The 20,419-nt window shown below is 50.5% G+C and overlaps 1 protein-coding gene across 7 annotated transcripts in view; it reads left to right on the top strand.

Moving 5' to 3' along the window:
• The first annotated feature begins 5,180 nt into the window (after positions 1-5,180).
• PUM1 (pumilio RNA binding family member 1) overlaps positions 5,181-20,419 on the top strand; it is a 63,470-nt gene continuing 48,231 nt past the window's right edge. For 6 of the 7 annotated variants that reach the window (XM_062611409.1, XM_062611410.1, XM_062611411.1 and 3 more), the window contains exons 1-2: positions 9,279-9,652; positions 20,177-20,245. In XM_062611409.1, the coding sequence (XP_062467393.1) occupies positions 9,290-9,652; positions 20,177-20,245 (432 nt within the window). In that variant the 5' untranslated portion in view covers positions 9,279-9,289. Of the gene's footprint in view, positions 5,325-9,278; positions 9,653-20,176; positions 20,246-20,419 lie in introns of those variants that run through there. The other variant, XM_062611413.1, reaches the window with a different exon arrangement.

Genomic DNA, 20,419 nt, shown 5'->3' on the forward strand with positions numbered 1-20,419 from the left:
GCCATGGAGATGCTGCGAGGGCTGGAGCAGCTCTGCTCTGGAGCCAGGCTGAGAGAGCTGGGCTGGGGCAGCCTGCAGAAGAGAAGGCTCCTGAAGGGGAGACCTGAGAGCAGCTCCAGTGCCTGAAGGGGCTCCAGGAAACCTGGAGAGGGGCTTTGGACAAGGGCCTGTAGGGACAGGCCAAGGGGAATGGCTTGAACCTGCCAGAGGGGAGACTGAGATGAGCTCTGAGGCAGAAGCTCTTCCCTGTGAGGGTGCTGAGGCGCTGGCCCAGGGTGCCCAGAGAAGCTGTGGCTGCCCCATCCCTGGCAGTGTTCAAGGGCAGGTTGGACACAGGGGCTTGGAGCAAGCTGCTCCAGTGGAAGGTGTCTCTGCCCGTAGCAGGGGTTGGAACTGGATGAGCTTTAAGGTCCCTTCCAACACAAACCATTCTGTGGTTCTATGATGATCCCCCACACCATATCTCATCCCAGCTTCTAATCATTAGAGCTCTGAAGCAAGAGGCTGATTAAGCTTTCCAGCTTGTTTGTTATCACTAAGTATATCAACACTGGATTTTCTCAACAGGCAATTACATGAGTAAGCCCTTTGGAAGCTTGCTGCCTTCTCAGTCCACATGACATCTTCTTGCAGTCCTCTAGCCTGATTGCGTTTTGTGAGGAGCTACCTCTTTCCACCAGCTCTGTGTATCTCATTTGCGCTGCACCAGCTCTTCCTCAGCACTGGAAGATCGACAGGAAGGAAGCTCTGGGTTTCTCTTTACATCTCCAGAGCAAACAGGGCTGGAGAGCGTCGAGATCATCGGATCCTTCCCCTGCACAGAGCTATTTATTGGAATATGTATATGCAATGGAAAATGTATATTGTTACTGGGAACATACAGACTGCAGAGTCACAGGGCTGCAATGCTCATCAGGGGATGAGCAGTGGATTTGCAAGGGGTCAGTGAGCCAGAAGGTCTTCCTAGTCCCCAACCCCACTCCTCCTTTGCTTCCAGCTTCTCCAGATCTGATTTCTTGGCTTTGAGCTGTCCACTTTGCTCTTGTCATTGGTGACGCCGTGTTGCTGTTGCTGGGCTGTCACAGTGGCCTCCTGGGGCCCTGCCCAGGGCACAGCTATCTGCACGCTGCACCTTCAAGACGTGCTTCCTGTTTTGCTCCCAGTTAAAACAACACCCCAGCATGTTATCATGTATGGATGAGCATTACCCCCACTGCACACTCCTGTGCCTACACCGTTACATCTACAACCTCAGCTGAGCCCCCTGAGGCACACACGTTGGGATCCAGCCTTTAATTACTGCTTTGTAGATGAGGTTCTTCCCAGGGTACCCATGGCCCAGTTAGGGCTGGATCTTCCCTGGGGCAGAGGGATGAGGGAGATGGGGATGTGAGACCCCCATGTCCCCTCCTGCACAAGCTGGAAGGAGCCCACAGCAGATCTGGTGCTTGAAAGGCTTTTGCCTTTCTTCTCTCTCATATCCTGAGTGATTTTGCTTGAATCCAGAGTGCTAAAGGAGGGTTTGCTGAGTAAGAAAGGGCAAAGGGTGAGAGTGGAGCCTCTCTGCTCCCAGCTTGCCCCGGCAATGCAACCAAACCACCCAGAGCAAGAGGCACCAGTGCCAGGAACAACACAGGAGTCCCATGGCAACAGGGCAGGGACAGGAGCTCAGGAATGGTGTAACACATCTGGCACATGTCCCACTTGCAGGAACAAAATGGAGCTTCTCCTGCCCGGGCAGCTGCCCGCAGTGGCTCCATCCCGTCCTTGAGCCCTTTCTGAGGCTCTGGAGCTAAAAGGCAGCTGATTGAGAGCTGGCTCTGCTGCAGGACCAGAGCATGATGCTGCTTTGCTCCAGCAAAGGCGTTTCAGGGTTCCTCCAGCCATGCCATCAGTCTGCTGCTGGGCAATGCAATTTCAGGACAGCGTCCTTTGGGGTTGCCACCACATCCTGTCTGGCAGGGCCACTGGAGAACTGGAGAATTCATCCTTGCTAAGGAAATACAACAGAGGATGGAAATAAGGCCTGGGATGTGTTCTTTAATCAATTTACAACCAAAGGCTTCCCTCCAAGCACGAAAACAGCATTGTCCCCATTCACCCATCGCGTCCTACCGGCCTTGCTCCCGTGCCTACTCCCATTCCCTTGGAACCAGCAGTATTTATGTCGGCACACCTAGGACCAGGCAGCCAGATCTATGGATCAACTCGAGTCCCTGAAAAGCATCTCTGTGCCTTTGTCTGAGGTTGTGAAAGCGGCTTTTTTACTCCTTAACATCTGTGACTTGCCAGGGTCCCTCGGCTGCGGGAGGGAGCCGGCGCTTCTGCACAGGGTAAATTAATCCTTTGTTGCTCCTCAGCCATTTCTTCGCTTGGGTTGGGATGGAAGAAAATCAACTCGTTTTTCTTCCTGCCCTTCCTGTTTACAGTGACACAGGGATTCTTCACAGGATAGCAGGGAGAGGTGCTCAGACTCTATAATGACATCGCAGCCTTGGCCAGGCAGGGGACAGTGGCTGTAAGGAGGGACCAGTTTGGTCCAGGGGATAAGGGGTTCAAAGTGAAGCCCCCAGACCTCACCACGGCTGTGGGTTGTGGTGCAATGCCCACACTCACCATGGCTGGGGCCGTTTTGGGTGATTGTTCACATCAGTTTTGTTTCGAAGCATTTCCCCCGCTGCTCTGAAAATAAGAGGATGGGTGCAAAACCAAAGTGATGGGAGTGATGTACCCTCTGATTGCTGGGACCTGGGGAAAGGCATGGGCTTATGTACCGAGCATCCTCCCCAAAGGATGCACCAGCTGCAAACCAAGAGGAGGAAAGAATCAGGCTTATCCTGAGCTGAGACTCAAACTCCAGCTCAGTCCCATAGCCACAGGGCTGCAGGTCCCCATGTGCCATTTCCCTGCCTCTTTGTTCCTAACCCGAGTAAACTGACTGGCATACATGGGTTTTAACCACTAACACTTCAACCACAGGAGGACTCCTTCCCTCCCCCTCTTATTATACCGGTATAAATGTAATTATCCCTGGTGTAATTAACAGGAACCCTGTTTCTGGTGTCAGCAGCAGCCTGGGTGCATGCTGCAACCTGCTGTGGTGTAGCTGTTATCTCTGGCTCACAGCAGAGGGTCAGCACTGCCTGGGGACTCCTGTGCTACCACCAGCATGATAGCTGGGGACCAGGAAGCCCCACCAGCAAGGTGGGGTGCTGAGGTTGCCAGTTTGCAAGCACAGCACTCTAAAACGTGGCCAGGAGAGGCAAGCAGGGACCTGCCCGTCTTCCCCTGGGCTCCGCAAGTGAAGACACGGTGTGAGAAACAGCTCCCGACCTCTCATGCTTCACAGCTGGAATGTTTGTCACCCGGGAGTCCACACTGATGCCATGTAGGAGCCTGGGATGTTCAGGGAGGAGGAGGGTGTGTGGGCAGATTGATCTGCTCCAGTGTCAAGACGACACAGTTCCACTATTCACATGTCTGCTATGCCAAGAGGTTGGCTTTGCTCACACCAGTGGTGATTTGGGGTTGTGGCATGGTCCACCATGGCATGGCAGAGCCAGGTTTAGGGCTCTACCAGCTGGAAGGTGGAGAACTGATCCAGCCTCACGTCTGATGGGCTGACTGCATCCCTGAGGCCATTTACTTGGAGCAGGGAAGCGCAGTGCAGCAGAGTAAGCTTTGTCTTCTGTAGGGATGCTCGCTAAGAGAACCTGCTGATGTTCCTATTCTGCTGAAGAGCCTGGAGGCAGCCAGGCCTCGCTAACAGGAGCTACTCGTTGCACAGGATCCATGCTGCAGCCATTGTGGGGTGCTCAGGGCATGGGGGGGCCATGCCAAGGGCCACACACCCATTTGGACAACATGGTTCCAGCAGAGTTTATCACAGGGAGGCTCTGCCAGGTCAAACACGCCACGCCAGCACTGGCTGAAGCAAGCTTTGGGTGCTGTACAAGCTATAAGCTAACTCCTTATCCTGAAGGACCCCATCACGCCTGGCCTGGGGTGCTCAGCACCCCCCAGGCTGCAGCCATGAGCTGTGTGTCCTTAGGGGTTCGGAGTTGGCTGCTTCCACGCAGCTTCGGTGCTGTGGGTGCTTAGAAGGGACACAGAGACACCCATCACCCTTTGGGGGAGAAGATGGATGCAAGCCACAGAGCCAGCTCCCAGCTGGATCCGACCCTGCTTGTGCTTAACGACTGTGATAAACCGAGGTAACTTCTTGCACCTGAAACCACAACCTGATGGCGTTGCCCACAGCAGCTCAGGATAAAGGGAAACCTCTCGCCGTGTCCTGTGTGGTTTGTGGGACCCCGTTGGCAGCTGAAGCCCTTTGAAACACTGCAGCCGCCGCGCTGGGCTTGTTTTTTCCTAGTGCATGCACGGGCATGTCCCGAGCGCTTCCCTGCGCCAGCACCTTCCTCCTGTCTCCATGTGTGGGTCACTCGCCTGGCCAAGGGGGAGAGGAAGCATCGCATGTAAGCATCGAGCGCACATGTTAAGTGTTCCCCACCCCCCAAAATAAACCCCACGGGAGCCCAGCACCGCTATGGAGGAGGCTGCACAATGCTGCCGACCGAGCTGCCCCTTTAACATGGAGGTGTTGTGGCACAAACTACCGCTCCCAGGGTGCAGCGCTGTGTTTTAGTGCCCAGGCTGGACCCGGAGCAGCGCACGCTGGGGTCTGTAGTTTCCTTACAGCCCTGGCTTTGTGGGGAAGAGGAGTGGAAGGGGTTTGGGGTGGGGAGAACACCCCCAAAATCGTGCTTGGTTGCTGGTGCTGGGCTGGGAAAGGCGTGGGGTGACCGCGACCCGCTCTTTGCGCCTCTGTGGCGGCTCTGCATGGCGGGCACCCGGGTGGGTGCTGCTGCGTGGGGCAGGGCGCTGGACGCTGCCTGACCTCCAAGCAACGCCCGCCTAGGGCTGCGGGGTGCTCGGGATAAAGGAGGGGGCTCCACCGCAGCCCCATGGGCTCGACAGCGCGGAGCTAGGGGCGGCCTGAGCCCTACGACCGCACCGGGGCCACGGTGGTGAAGCGGAACCGCTGAGCCCCAACCTGCGCGGGTGAAGGGCGGCGGAGGAAGAAGGCGCCTGCCCCGGCGCTGAGGGCCCGGGGCCGGGTGTGTGTGAAGGGGCCGGGGCCGGCGGGCAGGGCCGGGCCGGGCCGCGCCGGCATCGCTTGGAGCGGCCTCGCCTTCCCGGCGTGCAGCGCGGCGCCCGTCCCCGCCGGGCCGCCATGTTGTCGGAGTGAAAGGCAGGGGGAGAGGCAGGCGGCGAGCGGCCTGGGGGGGGCCGAGATCCGTCTTCATCCTACCGCTCCGCCAGTGAGTATCGGCACCGGACCGGGCCCCCGCCGCGCCGCGCACCCCAGCGGAGCCGCCGGTGGGGCCATATTGGTGTGGGGAGGAGGCGGAGCGGCGCTAGGCCGCCCCGAAGGCGAGCGGCGGCGGGGCGCTGTGTCTGGCGCTCCCGCCCGGCTCCTTGTCGGCGCTCGGGGGGCCGGGGCCTGGCCCCTATTGTTACCGGGAAATGGGGCCGCGGCGGGGCCCTGCCTCCCGAGCGCTTCTCCCGGCCGCTCCCCGCTCGGCAGGGACCGGGGTGTTGTTGTGTGTGTGTGTGGGGGGAACCACAGGCCCATCCCGGCGCCCCCCGCCTGCGTCCACCCCCGGGGCCGGGCCCTCCGTGGGGCTCCCCCTTTCTGCCGGGGGGCGCCGGGCTCGGCACTCCGGGAAAGGCCGGGGCTTTGTTACCCGGAGGCCCGGCCCGCTGGGGTGGGGGGGTGCGGTGGGTTCTCCCCTCCCCGGCCTTAATGGGGGGGGGGTGTCTCCGAGGGTCGGTGTCCCCGGGGTGGGGGGGCGACGGACGGTGCTTTGAGAAGAGGGGGTGAGGAGGATGCAGACAATACTTTGGGTGTGCTGGTGACCCGGGGGGGGCTGGTTGTGTTTGTGTGGTTTTTTTTTTATCCCTTCCCCTTGTTTTTATCTCGTTTTCACGTAATAACAGCGTTTGGCTCTTTTTAATTGCAGGCTTGTAATTTTAAGAGTCTGTCTCTTGCCCCAGCCTGAGAAACAATCTGGGCTTTATATACATATCTATATATATTTGTAGTCAGTGTTTAATAACTTTGTTCTCAGCAGAGATTTTATTAGGCAGATCATGAGTAAGGAATTTCCTTTATTAAGACTGAGGGAGGTGGGGTACGGGTGGGTGTTTGGGGGGGGGGGAGCATTTATCACCCAAGGGTTTCATGGTGCTTTCAAGCACCTCCGTCGGTGACTGTGTGACCAGTGTCCTGCAGCGTGTCCCCAGCCTTGGAAGGAAAACACCAGGTTTAACGCTCAAAGTTCTCTCCTAGGCCCACACAGCGCCGGAACAATGGCTCTGCTTTCCCATCCAGCCCAACTTTCCCAAATAACCCACCCAGCCCCAAGCTCCCTTCTCGTTCGTGATTGAACTTTTGGAAACATGCCTCTTGCGCTGGCTTGATTTGGGGATATTGCCTTATTTTCAGAGGGATATTGAACAGGAGCAGGGAAGAGCTGAGCGTGGAGCTGTGCTCTGCGTGGATTAAAGCTGCTTTCGTCAAGGCCATGCTTCAGACTTGCTTGGAGATAGCTTCAGAGTTTTTGTTGCTTGTGAAACGTCCAATAAGCTAAAGTATTTCGCTTGTAATGATAACACAGAGTGCTTTATTTACATGCTGTGTTTTTATCGAGGGAAAAGGAAAATCACAGCCCTGGACGCTTGGTAGGGGGGTGGAAACCTTTGTTTGGAAATCCAAAACCTCCCAGCAGCTGGTTTAGGTTGGAAAAGTTTATTCTGTGTTTTGAGGAAGAGTTTGGGACTGGAAAGGCTCCTCGGAGCCATTAGGAGCTGCTGGTTAGCGAATGACTGCCTGTTGTGTAGGTGACTGTACATGCTTGTGATGCTCTGTGTGCTTTGAATGACAGGATTCAGCTGTCCGCTGCATTTACCACGGCATTTCTATAAAAACCCGGCTTGGAACCAAACTTGAACTGCCCCCAAAGCTCCTTTCCCCTTCGCTCCCTTTCAAAATGTCGCCTGTGCCAAGTTTTCCTCTCGCCTTTGGAGCTGCCTTGTCTGGATCAGACGAAAGAGGAAGTGTCTGGGAGCAGGAGGCACTGGTGCGGAGCTGCACGGTGCCTCCATGAGCCTTGCGACAGTCTCCCGCCCCCCCCAGTCTTTATAGTAACACAGTTATTACCGATCTGCCTGTAAATGAAAGCAGAAACCACTTTGTGCTGGTGAGCAGGAGGTTCTTTGGGAGGAAAACAAGGTTGTGGTTGTGCTGCCTGCCTCTCACAACTTTGTTTGCTGTGGTATTCCCCCTGGAAAAGGGGCCTTGGCACAGTGTGCAGATACATGAAACTCCTTGCGGATTCATAGTATCTTCCTATGGTTTTTAAAGACTGCCCAGAGAGAGCTTGCAACCTCTTCACACAGAGGCTGCTCAGGTTTCATTGTCAGCAGTTCATACACGCCCCAACCGGGTGATATGTGAATTTCTTCCCACTAATTACTTACTTGGAGTTTTTCTTATGGCATGGAGGTGCTTTATTCCTTCATTTTGTGGTACCGAAGGGTTTTGATAATGATTATTAAAGGGAAGCTAAGGGGAAAATGCCATTAAATTTGAGTATTGTGTTCTTAAAAACAGGGTTTAGTAATATCAGGTGTTGTCACAGTGGTTTATGAAGTGGTTGGGAAAGACAGGAGGAGTTAGTTCTGTTGAATGCTGCTGGTATTTAAGTTGTGAGGGTCTTTGTATAAGAAACCTCCTGAAGTTGTGTGTGTGGCTGTGGAAGCTGTGTGTAGGGGCAGTTAAATCTCATCTCTGCAGTTCTTCGAGTTGTTTTCTTGTGACTGTTAACACCCTTCTCAGTGTGTGGGACAAACCTGACAAAGTTTGAGCCAAGATAGGACTTGGATTGTTGTTTCTTTTTGGTGTCGACTTTCTTTCTCCACTGTTAGAAGATTGTTCTTGGAAGTTGCCTGTAGTAGTTGAGTGTTGTTCAAAACGACTCTGATGAGCAGAGAGCAAACACAGGCGCCTTTCAGGCCGTTGGGATCAGGGCCAGGGTTAGCAGCCACCAAGGTACAACGGTAACGTGTTGTGTTGTACAGAACACCCCCTGCCCCAGTGTCATCCTTATAACTCCTGTGTGGGATCTTTGGGGTTGTGTTTTGGTAACAAGCCATAAACTAGTGATGATCTTAGACCAGTTCTGACTACAGCACGGCTTTAGACCCAGGTTTGGTTTGTGTGTGTGCTCTGCACTGGCTGGGCGTTACGTAACAGATGAAAACACTTCTCTGTTCACACGTGCAATGTCTTCATTGCTCTCAGGATCAGCTGATAACATCTTAAATAACAAACTTCCATGGTTTGTGCTGCTGGGATGTCATCAGAATACTGGGGGGATGGTGAATTAGGGAGGTGCTGGGTGCCCACCTATCTTCCTGCACACAGATGATGTGGGCTGTATGCAAGGCGTTTGGGGTGGTTTCGGTGTTTGAGGGTTTCTGTGACTTGTCCAGCTTTCCCCTGCTGTGAGTGGGACTGGCGCTGCTGGCTGCTCTGGAAGGTTCTGCAGGATCCCGGGCACTGGGAGGTTACCTGCTCTGTCTCCAGGGAATCTTGTACCAAACAGGCCAGTGTGTTTTACTGTTTCACGACCCAAGCCAGCGGCTGAGTGTGCAGGAAGGGTGCGTGTTGTGCTTGGGGTAACTGTAGAAGTAGAAATCCAGGGGTTTAAGTTTGCGTTTAAAAAGCATGCCTTGGTATTTTGCATGACTGAGCAAGCACATGGTGGTATTGGGGCTCGTGTATTGACTGAGGATCTGGCCTGTAAAGTGTCGCATGGAAACAAGCACAGCAGGCTCTGAGGGTGGGATTCGTGTTCCACCAGGGAGCCATGGCACTCCAGTGGGTGTTGTGTCCATAGAACACACTGACACTCTGATTTCAGTGTAATGGGTCCCTTACACAAACCTTGTGTGTGCTGATAAAGCTTTGGAACACAAAACGTGGGTTTTTTTTTTTTGGCTGGCTTGCATTGTTAGGTGATATTTTAGTTGCTAGGTTAATGGAGCAAAGAATATGTTACAAGGAGTTGGGTTTGGCGTCGTGATGTTTCCCTGCCAGTCACGAGCTGGGTGTATGATTGAAGCTGTAAAGCTGAAGCTGTAAGGATTTCATGTTATCTTTTCCTTCCCTCTTTTCCCTCCATCTCCCCCCCATCCATCCCCTTCCATAGGTGCTGGTGGAATGAGCGTTGCGTGTGTTTTGAAGAGAAAAGCAGTACTGTGGCAGGACTCATTCAGCCCCCACCTGAAGCAGCACACTCAAGATACAGCTAATCCCAACATGCCTGTTGTACTGACATCTGGAACAGGGTCCCAGGCTCAGCCACAGCCAGCTGCAAATCAGGCCCTTGCAGCAGGGACACACTCCAGTCCTGTTCCGGGATCAATTGGAGTTGCTGGTCGCTCCCAGGACGACGCCATGGTGGATTACTTCTTCCAGAGGCAGCATGGTGAGCAGCTTGGGGGAGGAGGAAGTGGTGGAGGCGGCTATAATAACAGCAAACATCGCTGGCCTACTGGGGATAACATTCATGCAGAACATCAGGTAAAAACCAAGTTCCCTGTTTCCAAACTCAACCTGTGAATGCATCGGGCTTGTGATAGATGCTTTTAATGATGCTTAAGCTGGTTGTTGGGTGGCTGGAATGGGCAACAGTTGTGCTTTTTTGTTTTCTCTTTCCAGGATTGTGGTGCCTTGGTTAGCTATAAGCTGAAACATTTTGGCTTTGCAGGGTGTTGAAAGCCCAAACCGCTCTGTGACAGTCAAATGCATGTTTGCAACGTTTCTCATTCCCTTTATTGATTTGGTTTTTTTTCCAATGTGTGAACCAGTGTAGCAGTGCCTGCTGCTGCTGTTCAAATCTGTTGCTGTAGTTAAATAATTCTTATGTAATGGCATTACAAAACTGCCAATGCATGGAGGTTGGGCTTTTACCATTCCCAATATTGAAAAGCACGGCTCTGGAAGTCACTGGTAATGTGTTTTCCTGGGTTTCTTTGCTTGTTTGTTTTGGGTTTGGGTTTTTCTTATTATAATTGGGAGGGGAAGGTGCTATTCATGTGCTTAGCTGAACTGAGAACTGCCTTAGGAGTGTCAGGAAACAGCTTTTAGGCACACAGCTACCTTCTTACAGCAACTAAATGTTTTTAAAGGGGTAGTGGGCTGGCCTGTGCCTCTGTACTAGTGTTTACTAGAAGTCTGCTTAGCAGTTGCATTGTCAGATGTGCTGTGAGTTAAATGACTGCATGACTCACTCTGGCTTTCTGTCTGTGACCTGTGAGTAACTCCTCAAAGGAGATGTGCTCCCTCTTCTAAGGGAGCACAACTTAAGTGGAAGCACACTTTTCACACGGAATCATTCCCACAAGCAGGAGAGCAGCAGACACAAAGCTTCTGCAACCTGCACATGAGTATCTCCTGCCTCTAGTATTTCAAGTAGAAGGGAACAGGCACTCGCTCCTTTGTTGCACTGCCTAGGGGGAAGTGTTGCCATCCAGACCTTTGAAAAGCAAATGTTGCAGAGAGTTTTGCAACCTCGATGGTGTTGGTGTGTGCATCAACAAAGAAGGAAATCCAGGTTCATTTTTGTCTGGAAGAAAAAGCATATGAAATCCTGCAGTATGAGCTAAGCAGTCAGAAGAATATTGTTCTTATTCCCTCATGTGGAAACAAAGGATTTAATGAAGTTATTTCAATGCAGTTATTTCCTTTAAAGTGAGGAGGTGTAATTTTCCTGTTAACTGGCCAAGTTTTCAGTCACTAAATGTAAAAGTTACTGCAAGAAAGAGTGATGGAGGAGATGTAAATGTGGTACTTTCTGGTTTTCCCCCATGTGTTTTGTGATCTGAAGCTCAAAATAAATACAGTTAACAGTAGGACCTTGTTTGTTTTGCTTCCTGGTGGTTTGCACATTGCCTGTACGTAAGGTCTTTGTCACTCAGCCCTGGTGTTTAGTTTAAAGCCAAGAGGTGGGAAATCATTGTGGATGTCTGTTTGGTCTTGATTTCTGATGGATAGACTTCCATTGCTGTACTCTTGATTTTAGACATGCAAAGATAATGCAGCGAGGGCCCTTGTTGCCTTGAAGACTGGTTCAGAAACTCAGGAGCTAAAAGATAATGGGAAGTCAGAAAAAACTAATTATAGGGTAATACAGGTTAATGTCTGCCTGGAGCTTGGGAGTTGTAATTAAAGATAGAGGGATGCTTTAGTTGTTGAATCCCAGTTTCTTCTTCATTATAGATGTAGACAGGCATCTCTCTGTTGGTGATAATGCTCCAGTGAGTTTTACCAAATGATAGTATTTCATCATGTGTTACTATATAGCTACAAGTGCTGTGAGTCAGAACTTATTTACTGTGTCCTTGATTTCATTTCTCATTGTGCTGGCTGTTCTCATTTGTTGGTACTTGGAGCAGCTGCTCTGAGGATGGAGCTGTGAGTGGCTGTAATAGGGATGACTTAAGAAACTGAAGTTTCTCTGCTCCCAAGGAAGTAGATTGTATCCTCTTGTTGTGAACAGCAGAAAAATGCTCATTCTTTTTCTATTTTCCCTTTACCAGAAGGTGAGGGGAGGCAAGTTTCAATATAAAAGTCAGCAATTGAAGATGCTGCTGTCACTCTGTGTCTTTAGGTAGCCACACAAATAGCATGCATTATAAATTCCTCTTTGTTCTTGCAGATACTGAAGTAATGGTGGAATCTGAGTTTTTTTTCCCAACTGAAATCTCTGAGCTCCTAAACAAAACTCCTATAGACAGGCTGAGAGAGCCAGGCTGGTTCAGCCTGGAGAAGAGAAGGCTCCTTAAGGGGAGACCTTAGAGCAGCTCCAGTGTCTAAAGGGGCAGGGACTCCAGGAAACCTGGAGAGGGGCTTTGGACAAGGGCCTGCAGGGACAGGCCAAGGGGAATGGCTTTAACCTGCCTGAGGGGAGACTGAGATGAGCTCTTAGGCAGAAGCTCTTCCCTGGGAGGGTGCTGAGGCGCTGGCACAGGGTGCCCAGAGAAGCTGTGGCTGCCCCATCCCTGGCAGTGTTCAAGGCCAGGTTGGACACAGGGGCCTGGAGCAAGCTGCTCTAGTGGAAGGGGTCCCTGCCTGTGGCAGGGGGTTGGAACTGGATGAGCTTTAAGGACCCTTCCAATACAAACCATTCCATGGTTCTGTGATTCTATGAAAGCGTACGTATGTCTTTCCAAATCCAAACGGCCATCTGTGGCTCCTGAGGGGGAGAAAAAGCTGGTCAAGATGTTGAGCTGGGAGAAGTTACCAACACTGAGCAGGGGTTTAGGGAAGTTGGCTGGGATTGCTGGGACAGGGCTGGTGGAGGCATGTATGTGCTTGAATTGGAGCGAAGGGAACGTCTCTGTGGTGTGGTCCCTTCTGAATTGCAGCGAGTGGCTGTGCTCAGACTGTCTGGATTGCTCCGAGGGTAGTATGGGAGCTGTTTAGTAGAAGCAAATGGTTTTAGGCATTTGCTTGCTCTGAGAACATGTTTAGTAATTGGAGACAATAGAACTCCACAGGGATCATCTTGTTGAATGTGGGGAATTTTTCACATGTAGTTGGTGAAGATTAGTGAGAGCAGCAGGGCTGGGACTGGGGTTTATGCTCAGTTTTGCCTTAAGGCAGTGTGACCATGGAACTTCTTAACTGGGAACTTGAATTCAAATGGAGACAGGAGGTAAATCTCCTGGCCTGTCTAGAGCACAGCTACTCAAAGAATGCTGCTGTGGAAGCGTCTGGATTTGATGTTTGACTGTGTTAGTGCCTGTTGGCAGGCCCTGTGGCTGCCTTAAAGTCATGGCAAGGGCCTCTAAAAAGAACCTGGAGGCTAAGAGGGGAGGAGCCCTGGTGTTTGTGCTTGAAAGTGAAACACAGAATCATAGAATAGAGTTGGAAAGCACCTTAAGATTATCCAGTTCCAACCCCCTGCCATGGGCAGGGATGCTTTATCCTAGACCATGTATAATGGATGGGAACTTAGGTGAGAGTTGATTCCCTCTCATGGCTGAAAGGCAGAACAAAGGATGCTGTTTGCCACAGCGTAGGCAGCGTATATATGTTTGTGTTCATGGTGAGTGTCGGAAAGAGGCAGGAAAACATAGGTGTGCAGCTGTTCTGTGACCTTTATACGTGGCTGCATTGGAGTGCCTGCCCAGCACTCTCAGAAGTGGACAACAGTGAGATGATGAGAAACTGCACGGGCCCACGAGCAAACAGAGATCTGGCACAAAGGCGGTTGTTTTGATAAGGGTATAAAAGCAGAACCCTCTTGTGGCCATGGCAGAAGCCTCACCTATGGGTGGAGGCAGTGCATAGGAGCTTTCTCAGTTATCTGAGCCTCCTGGCATTGGCTGCAATGGGGCTTCCCAGCTGGAAGTGTGGGCCTGGAGGACGATTCTGTGGTAGCTGGTGATGTATTTCTTCTTAAACTCTGTTCTCTCTATACAGTAATGATTTAATGCATTGCTGACTTTTTTCGGTACTTTGCTTATATACCTGTATCTCTGATTTGCTTCATTGTACTTATTCACTATATAGAGAAAGATGTTTACCTAATTCACATTAGTGTGCTGCTTGCTTTAGTGTGCTTATTGGCTTTCGCGTGCTTGTTTAATAAACTCTGCATATTATACAGCTAGTGTGTGGTCACTTTGTGGTGTACTGTGTCTGTCAGCAGAACACCGTGTCACCAGGGATCTGTCCAGCCTGGTCTTGAACACTGCCAGGGATGGGGCAGCCACAGCTTCTCTGGGCACCCTGTGCCAGCGCCTCAGCACCCTCACAGGGAAGAACTTCCTGGGATCTAACCTGAACTTCCCCTGTTTAAGTTTAAACCCATCACCCCTTGTCCTGTTCTGTTTGAGTGACAGTTGACTCTTCAGGACAGAGACTTACTGATCTGCCCCTGGAAAGCATTTGGTGTATGAGGGCTGCTGGGGTCCAGATAACCTGGCTTGGTGTCTCCTGGAGTTGAAGGCAGAGTCTTTCATGTACACCGTGTGTTAGCACATGTGGCTCTGGAAGGCAGCTTTCTGAGGTGTGTTTCATTAAATGTCTAGGGTTCTTATGGATGCTTCCTCCTCTCACAGTCTTAGGGCTTTTCTTAATGCTGACACTGACAAGGCTGAGCTAAATCTATACGCAGATGATTTACAACATAACTCTCCTGAATGAAATGTCTCATTTGGCTGATCTGTTTCACAGAGATTTCCCCATAGTAAAGGGATGTCTTGGGGAATGGGAATTGGAATATTTCATTTGGTCTTTTGCTTTATATTGCCCTTTGAAAATCCTTTCTGAGCTAGAAGGAGCATGAGTGAAGTTGGATATTTAAGGTTGGGTATTGGAAAATCCTTCGGATAATACAGGGGAGAAAAACCAACCTGAAATCTTCAGAAGGGTACTGTAAGAACTTGCTTCCTGAGTATCACTGGGTTTCCCTGTCTCTGACAGGCAGTGGGAAGTTACCTGGCTCTAGTTAGGATTGCACAAGTGCCCTGGTGTGCTGGCTCTGGGATGTGTCTGTGGTGTGTCATAGGATGAGAATCATGGAATCACAGAACGGTTTGGGTTGGAAGGAGCCTTAAAGCTCATCCAGTTCCAGCCCCCTGCCACGGGCAGGGACCCCTTCCACTGGAGCAGCTTGCTCCAAGCCCTGTCCAACCTGGCTTTGAGCTCTGGCTCCCCTCTGGGTTCTTGCTCAGGAAGAGCAAAGCTATTTTCACACTATTGAATTTAGAGATTTCAGTGCTTCAAGAAGAATTCAAGTGCTTCGGTTTATACCTTGTGCCCAAGTGTGTTTTGAATAGAGCTTCATTAGAACACAGCTCCTGCCTGTTATCTTCCTCTCCTCTCTCCAACTTTGCTTTTCCCTTTTCAGCTCTTCCATGTGTTACTGCATTGGTGTTGACTTCTGTGTGCTTCGGCAGGACAGGTTGTGATAAAAGGAGTGTCTTTGTAAATAGGTGAAGGCACACTGCATCCAGGGTAACCTTGTCCTCAAATCTGGCCCAGTTGATCTCAGCTGCTGATGGAAATCTCCTTAAGGAGCTGTTCCAGAGCGCTGAATTCGGTGGTGCCTGTATTGGAGAACTTGCTTTGATGTGTTTGCTGAGACACTTTCGAATTGTCTTCTCTGACTGATGATCTCTGCTCTGTGATGAGCTGCTTTTGTGTGCCAATGTCATGAGATGCTGCTCTCCCTCTGCCAAGTGATCTCCTCTCAGCTATCACATTTCTCCTCTTCCTTTAAGGGTAACTTCTGTTCTAGGGCAGTTGATTCTCTTGGGAGCATCTGCCCATGTTACTTGCCCTGTACACAAGTTGGGCTTCAGACCTTGATTCTGTACTGGGTGACACTTGACTATTATCAAACCCTCAAATGAGCCCTTTGCACCATTGCCAGCGTAGCCTGGGGCCACTTCCATTCTCCTGTGACAGAGGTGGTGAATGAGATGCGGCCTTTCCCTTCCTTACACCTTTGTCCCTCTGAATTTAAACCTTGGTAGATCAGAGTAGGAGTGGGAGTGAAAGGAAAAGCCCTCCCTATGGTCAGGCCAGTCAGATCTTAGTGTAGCCCTGAGTGCTTGCACAAAAACTTGATCCAGACATGCACCTGGGAAGCAGAAAGTGGCTTTCCCAAGGTATTACCAGCTCCAGCAGGACAAAAGTAAGGTTGCTGCTTCCATAATCTGATATTCCGGAATTTTGCACCCCAGTATGTGCCTGAGACATCTCGGGGGTACCTAAATTCCACATTCGTGTATCATAGATACACAGAGTGGTTTGGGTTGGATGGGACCTTAAAGCTCCTCCAGCTCCAAGCCCTGCCATGGGCAGGGACGCCTTCCACTAGGGCAGCTTGCTCCAAGCCCCTGTGTCCAGCCTGGCCTTGAACACTGCCAGGGATGGGGCAGCCACAGCCTCTCTGAAGCCATTCCCTCTGTGAATAGAACCTGAGGAATCCCATAATCAATGTGAGAGGCTTCCTTGGGTTGATTCCTGTACCCTGCATCACTCATCACCTTGGCCAGACGCCACAGCCATCATGAGCCAGGGGTAAGTTCAATAGCTTTTTGCTTGCAATGCTAATGGGAGTAGCAATTCTAATGGTGAATCTTCTACTACAAAAATAGTAAAACCACCTCATCCCATCTACTACTTGTACTTTTACATTCTTCCTTTGCCCACCATTGTTATGGGAGAAGGCTAGAAATAGTGCTGTCATCAGTCAATGGAACAAAGTATTTGAACCCTGGTCTAGTCGGTGGTGGTGAGCCTGTTGTCGACAGTGTGTGGTGCTTGTTTTCACTCGGTAAATACTATTTTCCTCTCCTAGATGCTATATCTGTGTGTGTGTATGTGTTCTCAGATGTGTGTTAACCAAGTAGCTGTGAGCCCTTCAGAGCAGACAGTCGCCGGCAGCTCCCGCGGCTGAGTAGGAGGCATTTGTTTCCTTCTCCAGTTTGGAAACCTGTAGTTAATTGAGAAAGCTTCAAACTTGGGAGTACATCAGTCAAGTGCCACTAAATATTTAGGGTGTTCAACCAACTATATATATGTATATAATTTTTTTCTCCCCTCCATTCTAAGGAGCCTCAGTGGCCTGAATGTTCTTGATGTTTCTTCTTCCTGGATCAGTACATGACTACACCTGGATTTCTGGTGCAGTAATGGTGACTTCTGTTGAGGAATGTTTTACTCCTTCAGCCTGGAGGAGAGAAGGCTCCTTAAGGGGAGACCTTAGAGCAGCTCCAGTGCCTAAAGGGGCGGCAGGAAACCTGGAGAGGTGCTATGGACAGGCCAAGGGGAATGGCTTTAACCTGCCCGAGGGGAGACTGAGATGAGCTCTTAGGCAGAAGCTCTTCCCTGTGAGGGGGTGCTGAGGCAATGGCAGAGGGTGCCCAGAGAAGCTGTGGCTGCCCCATCCCTGGCAGTGCTCAAGGCCAGGTTGGGCACAGGGGCTTGGAGCAAGCTGCTGTAGTGGAAGGGGGATTGAATCTCTTATCTCTTCTCACAGAAACAAGCAAATGCTATTCTGAGATATCGTGACAGTTTGATCTGTCCCCCAAAGTGTCACAGTAACAGCATTTCCCTCATTACTCTGTAGGACACGGAGGTGGTCCCATAACTTGTGCAGAGCTCAGATAATGGGAGGGCTTCAGGAGCACGTCCAGCATCAGTGAAGCCCAAGAAAGGAGCCCTTTCATGGCTTTGTGCTCCCAGCACCTGGCCCTTTTGTTTGCTGGGATGGCAGATAAGTTCAGGGTGCTCAGAATTCCTTCTAGTAGGATCTGTGGGATACCTGGAGTTGGTTTGCTTGGCTGGCAGGGTGGCAGCCTGCAATCTGCCCTGTAATTCACTGTAGATCAAAGAAGCCTTGAAAGCAGCCATCTACATGTTCCAACTTCCCCAAATCCTGTCTTTGCGGTGCCCGGCCTGCCTTGGGTGTAGTAGATGCTATCCTGGAGGTTTTGCCTCCTGGTCGGAAGTGGAACTGGGAGAGAGGAAGGATAAGCGCTCCAATGGAAGGGAGAGTGGGGCTGGATAGATCCTGGCATAAGGAAGTGCTGGGGGAGGAGAGGGGCAGTCCTTGTGAGGCAGTAGGGAGAGGGGAAGCAAGGACACTGGAGAGCCAGGGCTTCCAGAAGCATCCTCTGGTTTGCTTTGCTTGCCCTCTTTAATATAATCGGCTTCACAGCAATAGGTTAAACCCTCTTCAGTCACTGTTACCACTAATACATGCAGATGCTGGATCTGTTTAATGTTGTTCAACATCAAGAAAGAAAATAGAAAGCCTCAGGCTTCCTGCTGCACTTGTCGAGACATTTCCTTCCCATCATCAGCTGGAGGATTTCTTAGCTGGTTCTTCCTCAGCTGCTTGTGCTCCAGAGCACTTTCTGGTCTGTCTGTTCGGGTTTATTCCTGTGTATTTGGCTGGGGTTTTGCTCTGTTTACGTCCACCTGTCCTTTCTCTTACTGGGAAACATCACTTGGCATAAAGAGGAAGAGAAGATCCCTTGTGATGAAGAGTGAAGGCTGCTCTGCAATAGCTTTGCTGTGTGTCGGTGTAGGTTTATATCAATCCTACATCAGGGAGGAGGCCTTGGTGCACAAGGCTGGTGTGTGATCCCCAAAAGACCTCAAAATGTGCTATGGTATTGCACTGTGCAGTTATAGATAAAGGTCATATTAGCAACCATATTTGCTTAATATAAGGTGCAGTATTAACCTGATTGTTGACATTAATATTTACTTAAAATTACAATTCAGCTGCTTTGCTGGGAGCTGTCAAGTGGGAAAAGCCCCTTGGATTATTCCAGAAGAAAGGTAAATGTACTGTTGCTCTCATGTTAGGTCCTTCACATCCCTGTTTAGTAATTGTAAGGACAGTTTGAGGCCCTGGCTGCTGTTAATGTACCTGACTGCAGGATTCCTTTTGACAAGTGCCATTCAGCCCCATGGGCCCTCTTGGTGCCTGGGTTAAAATGAACTGGACTTTGTAGTGCCACGTGTCCCATCAGGTGCTCAGATTCGTTGCTGCTTCCTGAGGGGCACATGGGGGCTGTCACAAGCTTCCCTGCTCCTCCTTTGCTCTGTTACAGCTTTTGGGCACTGGGGACATCAGCCCCCAAAGGGTGGCTTGTTAAAGGGGTGTAATTGGTGTGTGTAAGTTGTTGCCTCAACTCTCACCATCTCTCATGGGTAATTCACATCTCAGGCAGAAGCTCCTCCCTGTGAGGGTGCTGAGGCGCTGGCACAGGGTGCCCAGAGAAGCTGTGGCTGCCCCATCCCTGGCAGTGTTCAAGGCCAGGTTGGACGCAGGGGCTTGGAATAAGCTGCTCTAGTGGAAGGTGTCCCTGCCCGTGGCAGGGGTTAGAAGTAGATGAGCTTTAAGGTCCTTTCCAACACAAACCAGCCTGGGATTCTATGATTTTGTGTTATTTTTTGTCTGCTTTTGATAGTGACTGGGTAAAGTGTATTTGGGAAGATGGATGCAGCTCATTTCTACTGTATATTGTGTAACAGGGAGGTCAGGATGGCAATTTGCCATCAAAGGCATGTTTAAGGACAGCTTCCTTCAGACTCTGAGGAGAGGAGTGGAAATACCAGTGCTGTTAGGTGTGCAGTTATACAGCTGGAGTGCACTTTGCTTTCATCTTTATCCTCCTTTTTGTCCTTTATTACTCTTCTTATCTTGGTCTCTCTGTCACCCCTGTAGTAATCAGTTACCTAAACCAGTCTGGGGGGGTTTTGTCCTATAAACCCACCAGTGGGTGTTTCGGGCCTCCTTCATGCCATGAGTCCAGTGTTGGCACAACTAAACCCTGGGTACAGGTCATCATCCCCCATGAAGAGCCTGTGAGGGGCTGCAATGACCAGAGGCTGTGGATGATTCATACCTAATGTTCTATAAACTATCCCCCCTGCTCTAGCAGAGAGGTGCATCAGATCTGTTGGGTTGCAGGGATTGTGTAAGCCTTGAGTAGGAGGTGTGTAGTATTGCTCTCTGTGTGTGTGTATGGTGTAGTAAGCACTGCCTTGATACAGGGGTGCTATCTGAGGAGGGCAATAGCTTGGGCTGGGTCCTGGCATGTGGTTGAATGTCTCTGCTTTGTCCTCAGGTCCAGAGTTGGGTTTTTTCCCTTTCATATCAATGTAACCTGACTAGAAGTCTACCTGGTTTATACAAGAGCCTTTGTGATTTCTCACCTGAAAGGATGCTGACCTTCTTGCTTACGCTTTGACTCACTCCCCTGAAATCTTTACTGTTCAACATTAATCTTTGCATTAGACTTTATCAAAGGCTTTAGATTTTGTGTGTCTTATAAGTAATTGCTGTTTTTTCCTTTTATTGTGTGTGTATAAATCTAACACTGTATACCTTATAGCTGGGAGTCCTAAAGGTAAGTCATCTGTTGGAGCTCAATAACCTTGTCCTATGCTGTAATATGGAATGTAGCTCTTCGTCTGTATCAGAAGAATTGCTGTGAACTCTGATTATCACTGAGCCAAACCCGAAATCCAGCATTTCCTCATGGGCTTTTCTTCCCCTTCTCTAAATAGGTACGTTCCATGGATGAACTGAATCATGATTTTCAAGCGCTTGCTCTGGAAGGACGGGCTATGGGAGAGGTAAGTGAAAGGCCTATAGGAAAAAACAGTGGATTTTGAGGGGGAGGGAAGAGGGGAAATAAATCACACTTGGAGAGGCTGCTGGAATGCTGCTGAATGTGAGAGGTCTCCATTGTGGCTGTGAAGCTCTGTGTGTGTGTGTGTGCTTTAACAAACAAGACCCTGCCAGGCTGG

The sequence above is a fragment of the Pezoporus occidentalis genome, unplaced genomic scaffold (assembly GCF_034315485.1).
Source record: "Pezoporus occidentalis ecotype Australia unplaced genomic scaffold, CSIRO_AGI_Poc_V1 ctg153, whole genome shotgun sequence".
NCBI classification, from domain to species: Eukaryota; Metazoa; Chordata; class Aves; order Psittaciformes; family Psittacidae; genus Pezoporus; species Pezoporus occidentalis.